This window comes from Salvia splendens, chromosome 22, assembly GCF_004379255.2.
Source record: "Salvia splendens isolate huo1 chromosome 22, SspV2, whole genome shotgun sequence".
Taxonomy (NCBI): Eukaryota; Viridiplantae; Streptophyta; class Magnoliopsida; order Lamiales; family Lamiaceae; genus Salvia; species Salvia splendens.
Window position 1 is genome coordinate 272,913 of NC_056053.1, and position 21,502 is coordinate 294,414.

General features: G+C 42.4%; 2 protein-coding genes and 1 pseudogene across 6 annotated transcripts; 2 read left to right on the top strand and 1 right to left on the bottom strand.

Annotated features, from left to right (window-relative positions):
- The first annotated feature begins 1,065 nt into the window (after positions 1 to 1,065).
- Positions 1,066 to 5,005, top strand: LOC121786161 (protein STICHEL-like 2). 2 transcript variants are annotated; one of them, XM_042184720.1, is made up of 8 exons: positions 1,066 to 1,104; positions 1,382 to 3,006; positions 3,080 to 3,302; positions 3,461 to 3,640; positions 3,829 to 4,044; positions 4,112 to 4,571; positions 4,653 to 4,710; positions 4,788 to 5,005. In XM_042184720.1, exons 2-8 carry the CDS (start codon positions 1,456 to 1,458, stop codon positions 4,845 to 4,847), a joined length of 2,748 nt encoding a protein of 915 aa, XP_042040654.1. In that variant the 5' UTR covers positions 1,066 to 1,104; positions 1,382 to 1,455; the 3' UTR covers positions 4,848 to 5,005. The 2 variants fall into 2 exon arrangements, with proteins under 2 accessions (XP_042040654.1, XP_042040652.1); XM_042184718.1 differs by having other exon boundaries at positions 4,112 to 4,710.
- Positions 5,006 to 12,406: 7,401 nt separating this feature from the next.
- On the top strand, positions 12,407 to 15,449 carry LOC121786174 (annotated as a pseudogene).
- Positions 15,450 to 15,635: 186 nt separating this feature from the next.
- Positions 15,636 to 19,450, bottom strand: LOC121787513 (protein TIFY 6B-like). Of its 4 annotated transcripts, none has more exons than XM_042186257.1 (7): positions 19,179 to 19,450; positions 18,050 to 18,243; positions 17,416 to 17,618; positions 17,235 to 17,325; positions 16,828 to 17,149; positions 16,677 to 16,737; positions 15,636 to 15,998 (listed from the first exon to the last, which is right to left on the bottom strand). In XM_042186257.1, exons 1-7 carry the CDS (start codon positions 19,240 to 19,242, stop codon positions 15,878 to 15,880), a joined length of 1,056 nt encoding a protein of 351 aa, XP_042042191.1. In that variant the 5' UTR covers positions 19,243 to 19,450; the 3' UTR covers positions 15,636 to 15,877. The 4 variants fall into 4 exon arrangements, with proteins under 4 accessions (XP_042042191.1, XP_042042190.1, XP_042042194.1 ...); XM_042186256.1 differs by having other exon boundaries at positions 15,636 to 16,001; XM_042186260.1 differs by lacking the exon at positions 19,179 to 19,450 and adding an exon at positions 18,995 to 19,011 and having other exon boundaries at positions 15,636 to 16,001.
- Between the last annotated feature and the right edge of the window lie 2,052 nt (positions 19,451 to 21,502).

Genomic DNA, 21,502 nt, shown 5'->3' on the forward strand with positions numbered 1-21,502 from the left:
AAAGAATCTAATTATTTCAAACAAAAAAGCCCATTTAAAGTATTGAGAACATAAGTAATTATCTCAAATTCATCCTTTCAAAATATAGTCAAACTTTTTCATTTATCCCCAACCTAATTTGGGAAATTAGCTTTAAATATCCATTGCATTTTATTCATGCGAGACTTTCCTCCTCCCCAACTAACGTGCAAACAAAAAGAATGTAATAGCATCAAATTCCAAGAATACCCCTCTAAGCAAAAGAGGTATTTTGCCAATAAGGCTATAATCGTCAGAAAAAATTAAGAACTCTGCAACTATTGCAGATTAAGAATGGAACAGCAAACAGACATGATGAGAGTATCTGCAAGAAATAAAATACTAAAAATTTAAACTTTGTCTGAAAATCCCTGCAGAGTTGTTAGTATCTCGAGTGAGAAAAATAAAGAAAGAATAATTTTGGTATTATTCAATGAAATGGCGTCCATTTCACCCTCAGTCATTAATGACATTTACTGCATTGCCCCTCACCACCACCCCCAAGAACGTGAATTAAACAGTTAAGGGGATGTACATATAATGTATACTTGTATTTATGTGTAGAGTACAGCTCATTAGTGAAAAAAATTCAATCTTTTTCGTTTACTTTTGTGGGAATCATGTTGTATGGGAAAAATATGTAATCTTGGCTTGTGGTCTTCCGAAAATCTCGGTTTTTCGTTTGAATTTTTTCTTCTTGTGGTGAGTTTCAATGGGAAGCAGACAACTTAGTAATAGCTTCTTCTTCAATCCACAGGTTTTGTGTGTTTTTTCATGCATTTTTTTCAAAATTTTTTCCCTTTTTGCTTGTTTTTTATGGTGTATTGAGTTTCATATATTGTGAAGTATGTTGGCAATATTTGTATTCCATTTGTTTATGTTCTGCCTTTTTGAATTTCAAGACTTCATTATTTAAACGTGAGAAGTCTAGATTTGTAGTTGGGATTTTATAATAGTATTCTCATAGATTTTTAAAGTTTTAATATTCACAATTATTTTCTCTATGTTTGTGATTGCATTATCTTTTCTGCTCTTGTGTGCTTCAGGTAGAAATGGTGACCAATGTGGATTCCAATATTTGATGTGGTGAGAAAAAAAAAGTGGTACATTCTGCTGTACACAGTGTATATTGCTTTCTGATTAAATTGGTTTGCCTCCCTTACAGTTAACTTCTTTATTATTTGTGTACACACAGTCAAAATCATAGGTCTTGAACTTTTGAAGCTTGTATATATCTTTGACTAGTTTACTTTTTAGCTGGAGAATCTTGTTATTCATCTTTTTTTCATGTTCAAGAAAGATTAAGGTTTAATTTAAGCTGAGAATTTCACTATCTGAATGCATTAGTATTGGTGATTTTCAGGTTGACATTGCAATTCCCTTACACTAGCACATGTCAGTGAGTCTGCTTTAGTGTCCATTCTCTTATTCTGAGGGATGGATGGGAGGCGGCGTTCTGTCGATGTCCCTTTATCCAGAACGTTGATAGCCCTTAGGAGAGTGAGGTCTCTTCGGGATCCATCCACGAACTCCATGAGCAAGTTGAACGGCTTAGTTGATAATGTGAATTGGGAGGCATATTCGAATGATACAATCACTATTGGAGTTGAAAACAGTTGTCATAGAGTGAATGAGGGTGGTGATGATGGTATAGGATTAAGAAATTCGACTTTGGTTAGGGCTGAGGAGCATGGTATGGATGAACACAAGCTGTATAATGGTTCAAGAAACTGTATGTCAAGGTTGATGCTGCCACAAGATTTAGGGGCCATGGTTGGGAACAAAGGCTCTGCACACCGGAGCTCGTTGTGTGCTGACGAGGCGGATGCTGCATGTGACAGCAATGTGTTGAGAGAAAGCTACTGCAAAGATTATGGTGAAAGATATTTTAATTTCAAGTGTAATGAACCCGATGAAGGTGGTGCTTCGTGTGATGAACCCGATGAAGAATTGAGGCAAGTGAAGAAGCAGCATAGTAAGTGGCATCCAGAGTTTGATGGTCTAAGTAGTGAAGCGAGTCCATGCTTGTCTCTTGATGAAGCTCGAAATGAACGAGCAAGCCATGGAATATCGCTGTATGAAGGTGAAGATGCTGGTTTCATGGATTCTTGCCATCAAGGATGTGGTATAAGTAGTTGTTGGTCAAGAGGTAGGAAGCTTAGAGGACCTAGCCTTCTTTCTGATGTCGAGGAACAGCCTCTTTTATCAGAGGATGCAACAGTAGAGAGCATCGACTCTAGGCACAACTGTGGAGGGGTTAGTCCATATGTGGAAAGTCCAAGAAGCCTCTGCCAAAAGTTCATGCCTAAATCATTTGGTGAATTGATAGGGCAAAGCACAGTGACTGCCTCTCTATCGGATGTCGTTTCTAAAAGGCAGATAGCTTCCCTGTACCTCTTCCACGGGCCACGTGGAACTGGGAAAACATCGGGTTCAAGGATCTTCGCTGCTGCACTGAATTGCCTCTCTGTGGCGACTACAAGACCATGCGGCATGTGCAAGGAATGTGGTTTGTTCTTTTCGGGCAGGAGCACCGACGTAAAGGAAGTCGATTCTGCTAGAATCAACAAAATGCAGAGGTGTAGGTTTATCATGAAGAATGCTCGTAGCCCTCCAGTATTCTCGCGGTTTAAGGTTTATATCATTGATGAGTGCCATCTGTTGCAGCATGAGACGTGGGCAGCTATACTGAATGGCCTCGAGGAGATTCCTCGACACGTTGTCTTCATAATGGTCACACCTAATCTTGATAAGCTCCCGCGCGCTGCCCTAACCAAGTCCCAAAAGTACCATTTTCAGAGGGTGAAGGAAGTTGATATCACGACCAAGTTAGGGAAGATATGTGTTCAAGAAGGACTTGATTTTGACCAGGATGCTTTGAACTTCATAGCAGCTAAATCAAATGGTTCGCTGCATGATGCAGAGATGATGCTCGATCAACTGAGCTTGCTCGGCAAAAAGATAACCGTTTCATTGGTTCATGAAGTAGTAAGTGGTAATCATTCATTATTCATTTAGCACTATTGGGATCTTGAGTCTAATTTATTGCTCATTGCTGCAGAATGGAGTCGTTTCTGATGATGAACTGCTCGATTTGCTGTATCTGGCAATGTCGTCTGATGCCTCAAACACAGTTAGAAAGGCCAGAGAGCTAATGGGGTCGAGGATAGATCCGTTGCAGCTTGCATCGCAGCTGGCAAGCCTCATCATGGACATTCTTGCTGGAAAGTGCCCCTCTGATGGAGTTTCAGAGATGAGAAGGAGCCTTTTTGGATCAGATAATTGTACGATTCGCTATATAACTTTCCTGTTATTATTGTGAACTTTTTTTTTGATTTAGGGCATTCAGGCTGTATAGTACATTCATCCCCCTCATCAACTTCATGAGTTATTTGATTCTGATGATTTTGCTTCATTGCACTGAGCAATCTTTTTCATGCAGCTGAAGATGACACACGGCAGCTCAGTCACGCCCTAAAAATATTGTCACAAACTGAGAAGCAGTTGAGGAAGTCGAACAACCAGATGACATGGCTGACTGTGGCTCTTCTCCAGCTGAGCTCTGTAGCTTCAAACGAGGGGATCGATCCACGGCTAAGCACGCAGTCATTACTTCCACAAGGTGAGGATCGATTATAATGATTTGGAATGACATACTCTCTTAGTCCAACTAAATGTGGCTCATTACCTTTGGACACTCTATGTTTTGTGTTTAAAGTAGTATATGTCCCACTGGTGGAATGATCCAAAAAGAAAACGAGCCACATTTATTGGGTATATACACAGCCATGGCTGACTTGAACTTTGCAGATGGCGATTTCCTGAGCTCATCATCAACGGGCGACAGTTTCAAGCGCTCCGTTGCTTGTGCTTGTGGAGACAATGAGTCTGCAAACACAGACACAAAGTATGACCGTGAGACTCTTGATCTGGTCTGGATACGATCTGCTGGGATGTGCGCGTCTAGCTCTCTCAAGAAGTTCCTCCTCAAATGCGGGAACTTGGCCTCTATTCGTCTCTCCCAAGGTAAACCAGCTCCATTCTTGCCTCATGTATCCAGCTTGTTTTGCTCAAGCTCTCGTGTTCTTGACAGCAAGGATTGCAGTGGTAGAACTCGAGTTTGATCACCCTGACTACGCATCTAGGGCTGAGAAGTCATGGAAGGAGATTGCTGGGGCGTTGCAACTTATACTGGGCTACAACGTGGAGCTCAGGATAAACGTGGCTCGTGATGGCTCGAGCAGGAATGGGAAGGCCAAGAAGCCATGCCTCAGCTTGCTCAACTGTTCACGGAGAGTGCTTTTTATGCCTCAGTCCTCTGCAGAGTCCGGTGCCAATGGTTCAAGCAACTCTGGTTCAACTCCCACGACTGACAGAACGAGGGATAGGTACGTGGAGACATGCTCCTCTGAGTGTACCTCTCAGGTTTCGTGCCTGTGTTGCCATAGAAAGGTGATGTCCAAAACCATCCGGAGCAGTGAGGGAAACGCACTGAGCATTGAAGCCAGTGCTCCCAATGCCTCGTTTCCAGATCAGCCGGGATGTAAACAGCGGTATGCCCTCTCGTGCACAATGATCCTCGTATTTTTTTTTCTATTACATCTCGTGTTTCACTATCACATGTGTATTACCAGATCAAGGGAGCACTCAAGGTTTCATTGCTGGAGAGCCGCCATGTTTCCTTTCCGAAAGGTGATGTCGGCTTCTTTTTTTTTCGTGTCACGAGATTGATAAAACATAGGATTGAGTACGAGTCTGAACACGTGCAGGCATGGCAGCTGCGACATCACCACCGAGAAGAGCACCTTGTCGACTACCCCCTACACTAGCCGAGGATGTTGCACATCACGGAAGAGATCTGGTAGCAAAAATAGCTGATCAATGTTACTAGGAAAAGAAATTTACAAAAGAAAGAATGCAGGTGTCTTTTTTTTGGACGGGTAAGTGAGGGTTTTTTCTTTTTTTGTTCTAAACTAGAACTTAGATTCCGTGTTTATTCTAGACTTTTTTTTTGTTCCGGATTTGGGAGAGACGCATGACCCTCATGCGTCTCCTTTTAATGAGACGCATGAGGATTATGCGTCTTTCATAGAGACGCATGACCCATTTTTTTCAATTTTTTTTGAACGACGCATGACCCTCATGCATCTTACATACACTGAGTAATGATTGCTATTTTTTGGAGAGATATTGTATGAATATTGTAATACGCAAGGTCTACAAGCCTAGTAAAATGATGATGTGATGTTTGTGTTGTTGGTTGAGATATTACATATACTCATTACGCACGATTTTGTGATGGCAGTGCTGAACGATGGGAGTCAGACCAAGGAAAACAGCTTCATCTATGTATTAATAATGCTACTAGCCTACTTTTCCACTTTCTCACTTTCCCACTTTTCACGCCACCTTTCCCACTTTTCCCACTTTTCACGCTACTATTTCCACTAGCTCCACTTTTCACACTAGCTCCACTTTTCACACTAGCATGAATAATAATGCTACTGCAGTGTATGTATTAGAGACGCATGACCCTCATGCGTCTCTCCCTAAGACGCATGACGGTCATGCGTCGTTCAAAAAAAATTGAAAAAAATGAGAGACGCATGTCCCTCATGCGTCTCTATGAAAGACGCATAATCCTCATGCGTCTCATTAAAAGGAGACGCATGAGGGTCATGCGTCTCTCCCAAACCCGGAACAAAAAAAAAGTCTAGAACAAACACGGAATCTAAGTTCTAGTTTAGAACAAAAACAGAAAAACGGTAAGTGAATACAACAATTTTCACTGTCTTTGCTTTTCTTAGAAATCGAATGTTACAAATTACCATGTGTCATGTGTGAGTCCGTTCACCAAGTCTAACTATATTAACAACTAAAAAGTTGCTACTAATTGAGAAATTATAACTACATAAATAAAAATACGAAAATAGTAATTTTTTATACTCCTTCTATTCCATGTTAATAGAGTTATTTTTTTCTATTTTGAAAAGTTTCAAGATAATTGAGTCATTTTTATTTTTTACAAAAAGTAATTCTCCCATTGTTTTATTCTTTTTTTCATCTTTCTTAGTTTATTTTCTATCACTTCATTCATCATCTACTATAATACACTATTCTTAAAAAAATGTTTCAGTTAACAAGGAACGAGGGACTAACTTTTCATATCCTAGTATATGATGATACTATTTCGCCCGTTAAATAGTTTCTTTTGGTATATGAAAGATGCTAGAATGATCCATTAATTAACTTTTTAATAATTGGATCAAAATTAGCAAAAGTACTAAAATTACATTTCATGACCTACATATATAATTAACTTCTAACTTTTTAATTCAATTAAAGGTCACTGAGAATGAGTTTAATTTTTCACAAAAAGGACATGCAATTCTTCCTTTTGTAGTCCATCCAAATAAGTTGGCATACGCAGGAAAATCATTAATTGTCCACATAAGAGCAGCTTTCATATTAAAATTCTCCCTAGCATATAAGTCATATGTCTCAACTGCTTCCCACAATACTTTTAGTTCGGTTGCAGATAAACATCGATATCATTACCAGGACCCTTTTCCCCGTGTATAACCATTGAGAGAATAAGTGAGGTCCTTTCATGCATGTCCAAGGTTCCATATTGTAAACTACTAACATCACAGGCCAAGTATGCAGTGCTCATGGTTCGAAAAGGATTAAATCCATCACTAGCTAATCCTAATCTCACATTGCGGGAATCAACGGTAATATTTGCATATCGCTCAACAAATGCCTTCCAGGCAGCTCCATCAGCGGGATGTCTACGACATCTTCACTGATATTATCATTATCTTCATGTGGATGGGTGTCATCAATATCATTATCCAATGACTCATCACGACCACGACGACCACATGGGAATGCATCTTTAAGCATTTCTCTTATGTCACCAGATCCGACAATGCCTTGTTGCATATTAGATGTGTTTGCAACATCAAAAGTACGTAGGGGATTATGCACATTGGTAGGAATAGATGAGAAAGATTCATCATGGAAAATCCAAGTTGTATAACCATACACAAAGCCATTCCATGCTAAAGTGATCTTCCACCACACTTGGTTCATAAGAAAATCGATTGTAACTATTTTTCCATCAATCAATGCCTTCTCTTTAGCAATTTTTATAAAATTTTCTACACCCTCCAAATAAGCCGGATGTGTTCTTGGCTTTCCTATCCAAGATTTATCCATAGATAATAAGTAAGACCTAGGTAAGTCATGAGTATTAGGATCAAATAAAACATTATTGTCTCTAGAACATAGTTGATGCAGCAGCAAAACCATACAGAAAAATATGTTATGTGTCCTCTAAAAACAACTTTCATTCACATACATGTAACTGTATAGAAGAGAATTTTCCTGGTTGAGTAATAGTACTCACAGTCTGGGAAATCTGGCTTATCTGTATGTCAATGTTCTTCAGATGGGTGGACATACCTTGCACATCTGTCTCAACCTTCTCCATCCTTTGATTGTTCTGCTCCATGAGCTTGTTGGTCTGTAGCATGAAAGACTTGAGTATGTCTTCCGTGGTCTTCTTCTTTGGATCATTAACCACTCCATCAGTAACTGTGAACCCTAGGGGTGGTTGCAGAGCATTATTGGGGTTCCCATACGAGAGATTGGGATGCCCCGTGTTCCCGTACTGATTATATCCTCCACCATGAAAGTTGGGGCGTGGATTATTGTAGTACCTGTTGTTGCCCCCTTGATTCACATAGTTCACGTCCTCCATACTTCCTTGGGGCTCTTGAGACGGTTTCCCCATTATCATGCAATCAAATTTCATAGTCAACGCATCCAACTTGTCGGATAGGGCACTCATAGGGTCATGATCTGTAGTAGAAGCCACCCTATGCACCTTACTCCTTTCGTTGCTCTATCCTTCGTCATTAGATGCAAGCTCCTCAATCACTTCCATGGCTTCATTCACTCATTTCTTGAGAAAATTACCGCCTGAGCTCAAGTTCAACTCTCGTTGTGCTTCAGGCACGCATCCCTTGAAAAATGTAATGACTTGAACTGTCGGGGTTAACCCATGGTTGGGACACCGTTTCATCAGAGATTTAAACCTCCCCCATGCGTCTCTGATATTCTCTGCAGGAGTCATCTGAAAGGCAATGATCTCATGTTATCTCTTTATAGCTTCACTAGGGGGATAGAATTTCTCCAAGAATTTTTCCACCATAGCATCCCATGTTCTAATTGATCCTGGCTCCAAACTCTCTAACTAGTCCTTTGCTGGATCCTCTAAAGAGAAAGGAAACAGCCTTAGTCGAACCTGCTCATCTGTCACTCCATTCATCTTTGTTGTGTTGCAAATCTGAATGAACTTAGTGATATGCTTGTTAGGGTCATCTGTGGATTTACCCCTAAAAGCAATGTTCTCCGCCATCTGGATTAGTCCTCTTTTCAGCTCAAAAGTATTGGGCGCGAGTTGCTATGAACAGTTGGATTTGCCTGGCCTTGGTATACATATTGATTCTGCACAGGCACAGGTGGTCCACGGTTGACCTGTTGACGCAACTCCTCCAGCTGTCGTAGAAGCTCTGCATAATTGGGAGGAGGGGGTGGTGGACCGTTGTTACCCTCTTTGTTCTCCACCAGACTAGGAGAAACGGGATCAAACTGAATATGATCCTGAACTGGTGATCGGATGGGTGAAAGATCCCTCTGATCTGAAGATGCTCCTGCGCGGGTAGGCGAAGAGGTGTGAATTTTCTGCGTGAGCCTCCTATATGCGTTCCTCTTCTGGTTCGATGCTTCGATCTCAGAGTCGAAAGGTTCTAGAGGCAAACCTTTAGAGCGTGTGTGCATACACCTGAACAAGAAACACAAATGTGAGAACTCAAAAAAATTAAACGAAAAATAAAGCAGTAAAATCTGAAGTAGTAATCTTGATTATTATCACGATATCAAGCTATATAACACAAAAATTGTCCCCGGCAACGGCCCCAAAAACTTGACTCAACTTTATTTTACCCAAATAATACCCGCAAGTGTACGGGGTTATCGTAGCAAATAGCAAGCAAGAGTATATCGTATCCCACAGAGACAATTAAGTGTCAACCTAAGTACCACGAACTAATTTCAACTACTATCCAGACGATCAGAAATTTTGGTTTTAAAACTAACAACTACTGAAAACATGTAAATGCAGAGATTAAAATAGAACACTTAAACAAGAAAGCAATTAAGCAAGTTGTGTAAGATGATGGAGAAATATGCAGAATTCAAGGATCCGATGCACAACTCATAGCCTAACCCAGTTAAAACCGATTTACCATTTAAAGTCTCCAGAATTGTTGAATCAATCACAATTGTTGATTAAACCCCCTCCCGAGGTGAGAAATCCGTAGATTAGGTGTAATAATTGAAGTCTCCTTCTAATTCTTAGACCTAACTCCTAACAGTTTGATTAGATTAATGATCCCACTCAGAATCTCAACTCTTCCGAGTTTTATTGAATAAAGGTGTGAATTATTCTTCTTTCAAGATTAATTATTTCATCTCCCGATTACTCTAAGAAACCCTACACTCCCAATTGGTGATCAAACAATTGATAGAAAAAAGCACAAGAATAATTCAAACAATTGCAAGAGCAAGATAAAATGAAATCAATTGGATTAAAACTATGAATCAATGCATCTTCACCAAGAATTCTACATGAAAGGTTTAGTTACTCATGTTCATGGTAGAAAACAAATCAAAACTAAGAAAAACAATGGAATTCATGATACGAATTACAGTTGGCGGAGGAATTGAAGCTTGAATCTTCAATCTTCTTCCAAGAGTTCTTCGAAGAGAGAGAGAATGTGTGTTTGGCGGAAAATGTAGAATAGAATGAACCCTAGACTTCTTCTCCTTTTAAACCCCATCAAAAATCGAGTTTTTGGCATAAAAATAAGTCAAAACAACGTACCCGGCCAGGTGGAATTATAAAGGGTAAAATCACCTGGCCGGGTGATGATTTTCGACCAAATTCTGACCTTCCAGCGCTCAATTTGCGACACCCGGCCGGGTGGAATTTACAGGGTTATAATTCCACCCGGCCGCGTGGGATTTTCTGGACAGCGCAGTGTTCGTAAAATAGCCATAACTTCTTCTAAGGGGATCCGATTGAGGTGTTTAAGATACCCACGCGAAGCTCTTTCGAAGACGAAGAGAATGATATGCATTGGGGGTTGATTGGACTTCAAAATCTCCAGTAAAATCGTCTCAAACCAAGGTTGTTGTACATCCACCTATTTTGCACATTTTTCTACACATTCTTAAGAAAATGCTCAACATACCAACATAATAGAGAAGTAGATATAAACACGCCTAATAATAGACGTAATATGATCAAATTCATACAAAACCACCCTCTAAAACCATGTAAAATCCAAGTATGTCATGGTAGTTGAAAAGGGGCGACGACTGGAGGACGTTGATGTCGTTGTTCGACCCGACTACTCCAAAATAGGCATGCCAAATCCACAACCGGTAGTCAGCTATCGCCTCAAGGATCATCGTGGGATTCTTGGCCTTGAAACCAGTAGTGTACATCCCTTTCCAGGAACGGGGCAGTTCTTCCATTCCCAGTGCATACAATCTATGCTGCCTAACATCCCCAGAAACTCGTGTTGATTCCCGTGCATATCCAGCAAAGCCTGACAATCTTCGAGGGTAGGCTTTCGAAGATACCTATCCCCGAATATCTCCCTAACGCCATGACAAAAATACTTCAGGCACTCTCGGGCAGTCGTCTTGTCGATGTGGAGGTACTCGTTGAACATATCGGTCGCGCCTCCGTATGCCAGCTACCTGATTACGACAGTGCACTTCTGAATCGACGTGTGGCCGGGTTTACCAGCCGCATCCTCCCGCACCCTGAAATACCTGTATCGATGCTTCAAAGCGCCCGTGATACGCAGAAAGAGCGGACGATGCATCCTAAACCGTCGCCGGAATAGGTTCTCCCCAAACCGTGGCTCCGCTGCAAAGTAATCCGCGTACAACCTATGGTGGGCAGCGAGGTGGTCTCGGGGTACTATAGTGCGACGATGGATGGGTCGAGGCACCGCCGGCGCCGAGGCCGCTTGTTTCTGCCTCTCCGCGGCCTCCCGCACACGTGCGTGAATCAGTCGCATCATGTGTTCATAATGCCCACCACTACCACTACCACTACAGGCCATTACAGATATATAAAAGAAATTTAGAGAGAGAGAAACTTGTTAATACAAGTGTTGCGAATGAAATGAAGTTCAACGGGATGTATTTATAGAAATTAAAAAAACATTTAATTCAATAAACGAGAATTCAGCGCGGACGTCCGTGGGAGTCAACGCAATGGCGGACGTCGGCACGAAATTCCCCGCGGAATTCCGCGGAACGCCGCGGAACTGCGAATTCCTCAACGGAATTCCGTATCCGTGCATGCCACGCACAATGGCGGACGTCCGCCACGGAATTCCCGCACGCCGGTGGGAATTCCGCGGTGACGTCCGCCACTGCTGATGCTCTTAGGGCATAGGAGGACAGCCGCCTCCCACCGCAGCCCCCCTTCTCGCACAGCCGTTTCATAGCCGCGGCTCGCCGTTTTCACGCAATAGGGCGCCGCGGCCCGCTCCCAACCCCTTCTCCCTCAGCCGTGTCCTCGCCGAGTAGTCGGCGAAGGACCTTCCGCCCCTCCCATCTGTCCACGCCGCGCCGCCCACGTCCTCCACTATGGATCGCCGCAGCTTAGGCGAGGGCGGCCGGCGCGCCGCCCCTATTGTGGATGCTCTTAAGAGACACATTTACTTATGCGTCCCCAACTTCAAGCTTAATTTAAGACGCTTCTTTTAAGCATCCTTAGTTTTGACTATTTTAGAAAAATCCCAACCCAATTTTGAGTCTGTAATTTAGGGACACATCTATTTGACATATCTCTAATTTAAACCCCTTTGATACGCATCTATTTAACGTGTCTCTAATTTAAACAATTCGAGACGCATCTATTGAATGTGTCTCTAATTGTCTCTAATTTAAACAATTCGAGACGCGTCAATTTAATGCGTCCCTAATTTAAGGACGCTTATATTCGCGTCACAAATTTTGGTTATTTTAAAAAAATTCCCAAGGCAAGCACTTGCGTCCCTAATTTTGCGTCCTAACGAGGTATATTTGTTGTAGTGATTATACTTTTCGTTGTCTTCGAAAGTATCAACAGAATATACCTCAAACTACTTGTTCCATGTCACCAATCACCAAAATGCAACTAAAAATAAACTACACAGTTGAAACAAGAATTAACCTCAAACACAGTCAAAGAAAAGACAAGAAAAAAACTGTCTAGTCACACAAACAAACAAATCAAGAATGCATCTTCCTGCAACATCAAAGTAGGCCTTTGGATACTCCAATGTTGTTGCATTGCAATGACAGCCTCCCCATTATGCCTTCTCTTGCAACCTTGCAAACACCATTTCTTTCAATTTCGTCGTCCCACTTTCCCAACTCCCATTTATAGGAGCCTCTCTCTGTCCCTCTCTCTCAATGGCGAGGTACGCGCGCGAGGACTCGAACAGGAGGCTTGAGACGCTGCTGGACTTGGACAAGACAGCAAAAGGCGGGAAGACGTCGCTAGGCAGGCCACACGGAAGCTGGTCCCCGGCCACGGCCTCGAGTTCACAAACCTATCATACAGTGTGTTCAAGAAAATAAAAAAAGATGGGGCGTGGATCACCAAGGAGACCTATCTGCTCAACGACATCTCGGGGCAGGCGATGAAGGGAGAGATCATGGCCATCATGGGGCCTAGCGGGGCAGGGAAGTCGACGTTTCTTGATGCCTTAGCAGGCCGGATCGCGCAGGGCAGCCTCGAAGGCCATGTCAAGATAGATGGGAAAGCAGTAGGCCTCTCAAGATACATACATACCTTCACACCAAATACACTTTATATAATGTTGATTGTGTTTTTTTTTTGGTAGGTAACAGCAAGCTATATGAAGATGATCTCATCCTATGTGATGCAAGATGATCAGCTCTTTCCTATGCTTACTGTTTTTGAGACATTCATGTTTGCTGCAGAAGTGAGGCTTCCACCATCCATCTCCACAGCTGAGAAGAAGAAGAGAGTTGTTGAGCTTGTCAATCAGCTTGGTTTAACAGTGAGTAGTTTCTGCCTTTTGCCCTCTCTCTTTCTCTCTTTCCCTTCCTCTCACACCACAAGTGTTGTTGGCAGAGTGCAATGCATACATACATAGGGAATGAAGGGACAAGAGGGGTTTCTGGTGGGGAGAAGAGAAGGGCGTCTATTGGTGTTGACATAATCCACAAGCCATCACTGCTGTTTCTTGATGAGCCCACCTCCGGCCTCGACTCCACGAGCGCCTACAGCGTCGTGGAGAAGGTGAAGGACATAGCCAGAGGAGGCAGCATAGTGCTCTTAACAATCCATCAGCCTTCCTTCAGAATCCAGATGCTTCTAGACAGGATCACAGTCCTTGCTAGGTAAAAAAAATGTGAGCTTTCTTTATTTGAACAAGAAATCAGATTATCTACGCAATGACATATACTGCAGGGGGAGGCTGGTATACATGGGGAGCCCAACAGCATTACCTGGCTACCTAGCTGGCTTCCAACGCCCCGTTCCAGAAGGCGAAAACAGCATTGAGTATCTCCTCGATGTGATCAAGGAGTACGACGAATCAACTGTGGGGCTTGACCCTCTTGTGCTGTACCAACGCGATGGGATCAAGCCGGAGCAAGCCGCCACCACCCCACTTCCGAAGAGGATCAAAACACCACAGGCAACCCCGGCCCGTGGGAAGAGCTCGTGGTCGAAGCACATCAGCCTGCAGAGTAGCCAGTTCTCCCACGGAGGAGGCACTGCCATGACTCCTAGATCAGGGCCGTTCGATTACAACAGCAACCATGGTGATGATGACGATGATGACGAAGAAAACTTTGATGCCTCATTGGAGAGAGAGAGCAGAATAATGGCTCAAACAACACTCAACATGAATCAAAGTGGAGCTTATCCAAGGCTTGCCTCACATTTCTACAAAGACTTCTCTGTCTGGATCTACCAGGGCGTCACGGGCACTCCCCGACGCGCTCCCACGTGGACCCCGGCTCGCACCCCTGGCCAAACCCCAGCCAAAACACCACTCTCAAGCACAAGAAACAGAAACCACCAACCTCCAAAAACACCTGTTTTCAGCACTTCTTTTGACTCATACACAACTTCTTACCAAGATTTCGACTTGGAGGAGGAGCCGGTCCTGGACGAGCCAGAGCACAGGCTCAAGTTCGCCAACCCATGGCTGCGCGAGGTGGCCGTGCTCTCATGGCGCACGGCCCTCAACGTGATACGAACACCCGAGCTCTTCCTCTCAAGAGAGATTGTTTTAACAGTGATGGCTCTTGTTCTTGCCTCTCTCTTCAAGAAACTCCACAGCACAGAGTTCCTAACCATCAACCGCCTCCTCAACTTCTACATCTTCACCATCTGCCTCGTCTTCTTCTCCTCCAACGACGCGGTCCCAACCTTCATCCAAGAGCGGTTCATCTTCATCCGCGAGACCTCCCACAACGCCTACCGCGCCTCCTCCTACGTCATCTCCTCCCTCATCGTCTACCTCCCGTTCTTCGCCATCTAAGGCTTCACATTTGCAGCCATCACCAAATACATCCTCCGCCTCCACGGCAGCATCATCTCCTTCTGGCTGATCCTCTACGCCTCTCTCATCACCACAAACGCCTACGTGATGCTGGTCAGCGCAGTGGTGCCGAGCTACATCACTGGCTACGCGGTGGTCATAGCCACCACGGCCCTCTTCTTCCTCACCTGCGGCTTCTTCTTGAAATCTTCACAGATCCCCATCTACTGGAAATGGCTGCACTACATCTCTGCCATCAAGTACCCTTTCGAGGCACTGCTCATCAACGAGTTCAAAGGCACCAGGTGCTACCATGGCTTCGGAGAGGAGCTCCAACCCGGCCCCCTCGGAGAGATCAGGATCAGCGAGCTACACAATGTGACACGAGAGATCAACTGCACGACTCGTGAGAACGAGCTCATGTTGATCGGAGAGGATGTGTTGTTCACTATGGATATTGATCACATTGAGAGCATTTGGACTGATATAGGCATACTGCTCGCGTGGGGCGTGCTGTATCGCCTTTTCTTCTACGTTGTGCTCAGGTTCTACTCCAAGAATGAGAGGAAATGAATGAACTTCAGTTCAAACTTGAAGATCTCCTCATTTGTTTTGCTGTAAACTTTCTATATAAATCTAATTTTACTTCCTAAAAAGGATGGATAGTGTAGGATTTTGGAATCAAGTTTCTTCAATCCTTTAAATGGATACTGAAAACTGAAACGCAAACAACATTGGCTAAGAGATTCTTGATCACTCACTGCAACTGAAGAATCTCCCATCTGAAACAACCATTCCACCTGAACTGTTACAGTAGTCTTATATGCCAATTGTCATGGATGAATGTCCATTTTTTCCCTTGATAAAGTATGCATGTTTTTAATCATGTATTGTTGTAATGTATCTATATAATTTCAGGTTTGTGGGTCACTGAAGATAAATACTCCATAGTCAAGGGAGTGTAAAACAATAATAATACTTCTATTCTTGATGCAAAAGTTAATCTTTATATAGTGTGACTACTACATTTTTGTAACAAATTCAACACAAAAATGGACTGCAAGTCTACAACAATGTATAACAGAACAAAAAAGAGGACATACAAAAAGGTTTACCACAAACTGAAGCTTAGAAATGTTTTTATCTTGCATCTCAATTATCTCTATAACTTATTTGAGGCTTCTGCTAATAAAACCACCCTCTCAGTTTGTTGCTGGAACTGGACAAGTCCCCGGAGACTTCACCGACAAGCTCTTCGTGCCTGTTCCGGCAGCACAGTAATCCCCAGATTGACATTCACCATAAGGTGAAGCACTGATCACCCTGCTATGGTCAGAGCAAGTCTTTTTAGACATAGATAATTTTGCAATATTTGAAACGAAAATTGCGGATTATGAACACTGAGCTGAGCAGAAGAACGCGTTTTATGTCCAGTATGGAGTGTATCTTTTGCAGTTAAATTTCAAAGACGTATGCACAAAGAAAGTGCATCTCCAATCATGAAAACGGACTAGTAGAGTTGGACACTGATACAGATTTAAAGGAAAAACGCTGGTTTTGAACAATGATCTATGCACAAGTATGCTTTATGTTGAGTATGGAATAAAGATGCGAAAGGAATGGAAATTTTGTAGTTAGTATAAAAGGCGTATGCACAAAGTAAGTGCGTCTCCTATCATGAATACAGAGTAGTAGACTCCGACACTGATACAGATTTCAAAGAAAAATGTGGATTTAGAACATTAAGCTAAGCGGAAAAATGCTATTAAGTTGAGTATGGAATGAAGATGGGAAAGGAATTGAAGTTGTGTAGTTAATATAAAAGACGTATGCACAAAGAAAGCGTGTATTCTATGTGACAACGGACTAGTAGACTTAATCATGGAATACCAAAATCATGGTGTTCTCAAGTAAGATTAAGGTAACATTGCTTGAAGAAGAAATGAAATCTCATTTCAAATGAGGTATGTGTAAAGAAAGTCATAAGAGCTAGAAATTTACCTCTCCTTGCGCTTCTCCAGGAACCGGGCTAGAGATTTTCTGCGAAACTGAGGAACAGTGTCTGACAACAACATGACGAGGAAGAAGATATTAATGTCTATGAGGAATGTAAAAGTAAGAAAATACAGAAGCAGAAGCAAAAGAAAAGTACCTGGTGATAGAAAGCTTGCAGATCCTAGAGGAGTAACAGATTTCAGAGGTTCAGCATTGATAGGAGGCGACATACGAGCTCCAGATGGCTTAGCAGCAGTCGTCTCAGTCCTAATACCAGCCCAGCCAGCAGACTGGGAGACGCTAATAGGGGTCATTGGGACAGGGCTAGAACGATGTGGAGTAGCTGCGTAAGGCTGGCTAATGGTTAGCCTGTCGGGAGCTGAAGGTCTAGGCACGGCCACCTGAACCGGAGCTGCAGGAGGCATCGCCTTAGGAGTCACCAAAGGTGCATTTCTGGCTAATAGCATAATAGCCTGAGCCTATATCCATTTGATGAACGGAGTTACAGCAAATGGACTGACACACACTAAGCCTCAATACAAAGAAAACGCGTATATAGTGTACCTTCTCGGGAGAAATGTTGTCGTAGGCACAGACTGAGCCGTTGTAGAAGATAGTTAGCTGAGCAGGCGCGTTGGAGATCTTGGGCGAGCTCCTGCACGACAAGAGTTGATTTTAGCCTCATAGTTAAAATCATCACTTTTCTTGGGAGGTTTTGGATGACTAATTTTCACAGTATAAAGACCTAAAATCAGATGTGCCAACGACTGCGGTGTTAGAGGGCTTGGCCATTGGGCCTCCGGCTATGGGAGCAACGTAAGGCGGGTGAGCCACAGCAGGTGAAGGGGTGGTGAGTGCATGACGGATGTTGTGTGCATCTCCGTGCTGATTCGAGTATGTTGTCATCGTATAATGGACCCCGCCTTGCTTCTCGGAAGCATTGCTTTTCTGCACAAATCAAAATGGATAGTTTAAAGGCAGCCTAACACTAGAGAGACACTCAAATCCATCTATTGCATCAATCCATCTATTAAAATCTATTACAGCAAATCAATCAACACTTGTCACATTCAACTAACCAATATAAGAAACAACACAGTTAAATAAATGTGTTCTAATTCTTGTAAATCAACAAAAAGGATTCAAACCAATCAATCAAAACATATCACAACAAACAACATACTAATAAGCAATACAGTTAAATAACTGTCATCTAGTTCTTGAAAAGAAACAGAAAGGATCATCAAATCTATTACAACAAATAAATTCAAACTTACCACAACAAACAACCTACTAACCAATTAAAGAAACAATACAGTAACTGTCATCTAATTCTTGAAAATCAACAAAAGGGATCCAAAAATGGGACCATAACCAACCTGTGAGCCAGGAAACTGGCTGAGATTAGAGTCGAAAACATCGGTATTTAAGTTAACTGGACCAGATGATGCAAGTGAGTGGAAACCAGTCTTAGGTTGCTTGTCTTCTTGAGCACCTTGAAAAGACAAGAGCTGAGGATGAGCAGAGCCCTTGTTTGAGAATGACCACTGCATTGGTAAGCTTTTCACAGGAGCTGATTAACAAAATCAAAAAATATACTATGAGATGAAAATATGAATCAAGAATCAAGAATGAATCAATATTAGCAATAGATTTTCTTGCTCAGAGACACCTTATTTAAGGACTTAATTAGCTAATGATTAACAACCAATAAGTTAATTTGGTAAAGTGTAGATCTAAAAAAGCTGCATAAAAAATCACAAACTGCAGTTCTCTTAATATCTTTTAATCATAATCAAATACTAGCTAGGAATCCAAGATAAATTAAATTAAATAATCCAAACTTGTAGCTGTAGAGAAAGGGGTGTGACATTAAATTTAAAAAGAAGTAAAGATTCTTAGAGGCGGCCAGAAATAAAATATTTTAGCATGTGGAGTGGTGACTTGTGACTTCTTGGAGAGCACTGTTTAGTGTATTGTTTTTATTTACATCCTCCATATTGCTGCTTTATTTACAAAACTACAAATCCAATACACAATAAACATAGAATATGAATATATAAACATGGGAGATTAACATTTTTTAATATAAAAGGAAGACTTGTACAATTAAGTTAACACTGCAACCAATAAAATATTATTCTAATACCCATATTGATGATTTCTCACGAAACGTGAAGAATCCACCTCACAAATCATTATAGAAAGAAGAACATTATTTAATTTAAGCTACAGTAAACAGCTGGTGGCATGCCAAAAAAACTCATAAATAAATAAATAAATAAATAAATAATTGCTTTGAACAAAGAAAATTGTCCCTTTACCTTACAAACTGCCATGTTGAACCCTCTTGTGTTGTTTACAATAAAGATATGAAATTAGAAAAATAAAATGTAAATTTCACATGCCAAATTCTCAAACTTACTAAATAGGGAGTACATAAAGTTTCATAAATTCTGAATACAACCATACTATAAATAAATTTTTAAAAAAAGTTGAAGAAAATACCAGCTTCATTTATTTCATCAGGAAGCTCCTGCTTCACAAACAAGCCCATGAAATCTCTCTCCATCTTCAAACTTGGGCAGAAATAAAGAAAAAATACCACCTTTTTTTCAATTTGCAGTGTTTCTTGAGAATCAAACCCGAAAAAGAAAAGGGTCCGAATTTTTTTTTTGCAGTGAGCTGTTTAGACTTTAGACGAAGGGCTGCTCGTGAATGAGAGAAAAAATGAATATTTGAAGAGACAGCAACACAACATGAGAGAGAGAGAGAGAGAGAGAGAGAGAAGTTGAAGGATTAGATGTAATAACTGTATCATATACAGTATAATACAGGTTTATGATTGTGACATTTTTCGGAATTTATTTATGTTAAACCCTTCTTACTGATAAAGAATTTTACTTTTTCTTTATCCTTTTATTTCAAGTTGAAATATTGGCATGAAGACGAATTATTTTTTCCGAAACTGAGAAATAGGAGTATATAAAATTGAAAATTACTAGTATTAAATAAATAAAAATGGAAAGGATTAAGGAATACAGGTTACAGGTTGAAGGAGTAGCAGTGGTAGTAAAAACACCACGTGAGCCAAACATATTGCATGGCACGCTTTTAGTTGACACGTGGTTAAAAAAGTGATAATTCTCGTGCAAAATTTAGGCTCACGCGACTCACCTGATTATCAAGCACACCTTAAATATTGGGATATGATAGCATCACCACATGGTGACACATAGAATCCACCTTCCTCCACGTGTCGTGTACTTATTGGGCCTTTACGGCTACGTCCATGTGTTCGATTTTGTGATACGGTTAGAGCACCCGCAACGCTGTGTCGTTGCGGTGCCTAGGCAGTTCCGGAGGAACGGTTCCGCAGCGGCACGCGTTGCAGCCGCCGTGTCGTCGCCAAACCGTGCCGGGTGTCGTTGCCACGGCCCGCGGCACGACACGTTCCGCCACGCACCGAGGCGACGTGGCGGCCTCCCATTCGACGTGTGACGCCCACTCGCTGCTCCGTGAGTGGGTTTCGTCACGTGACGCAATAATTCATTTTTAAAAAAAAAATTCGAATTTTAATTAAAAAAAATAAAATTTTTGCAACGGTGTATTGTTACCGTTTTTTTAGCCGTTTTGTAATTTTTTTTTATTTTTTTTATGATTTATTTACTCTATAAATACTCCTATTTCATATTCATTTCACTCACAAACACACATCTATTCCTCTCAAATCCTCTCTATTTCCACCTCAATTTTCATCTCAAATCAACTCTGTTTTTCTTCTCCCACATTTAATCAAATTAATGGATCCTTTTGAACAAATGCATCAAATATTGAAACAATCACTTGAAGAAGATCGACGACGGGAGGCGGAAGAAGCCGCGCCGCCCCAACGACGCTCCCGTACGTACATCCATCGTAACCGGGAGGAAGCCGCCGCAAGGTTAGTACACGACTACTTCTGCGATAACCCAGTTTGGGGAGATACGTACTTCCGTCGCCGTTTCCGCATGGGGAAACTGTTATTTCTCCAAATCGTGAATACTTTGGCAGCCCGGGAAGAGTTCTTCCAGGAAGGGTTCGATGCGGTCGGTCGTCCCAGCCACACGACGCTGCAGAAATGTACTGCAGCAATCCGCCAGCTTGCGACTGGACAAACGGCCGACATGTTCGACGAATACCTCCACATCGGAGACAGCACTGGGCGAATGTGTTTGCTCAAATTCTGCAAAGGCGTCAGGGCAGCCTTCACCGACGAATTTCTCCGGAGGCCAAGCACGACCGATTGTCAGTTCCTGCTCAACCTTCACGAAACAGTGCACGGATTCCCCGGGATGCTCGGCAGCGTCGATTGCATGCACTGGCAATGGAAGAATTGCCCGGTGGCGTGGAAGGGGTCCTACACGAGCGGCCACAAAGGCACCCACCCAACCGTTATACTCGAGGTCGTTGCCGACTACCGCCTTTGGATCTGGCACGCGTACTTCGGGGTCCCCGGGTCGAACAACGACGAAACGTGCTCCACCAGTCCGACCTCTTGACCGAAGTTTTGGATGGTAAAGCGCCGGCCGTCAACTTCGTCGCCAACAACCGGCTTTATAAAATGGGGTACTATCTCGCCGATGGCATCTACCCGAAGTGGCCTACCTTTGTGAAGACGTGCAGTGGGTCTGTTAACCCAAAGCAGGCTCTTTTTGCGCAGAAGCAGGAGGCTGCTCGCAAGGATCTGGAGAGGGCGTTCGGGGTTCTCCAATCGCGCTTCAACATCATCAAAGCCTCGGCTCGTACGTGGTTCATGGAGAACATGGTCGACATCATGTATATGTGCATAA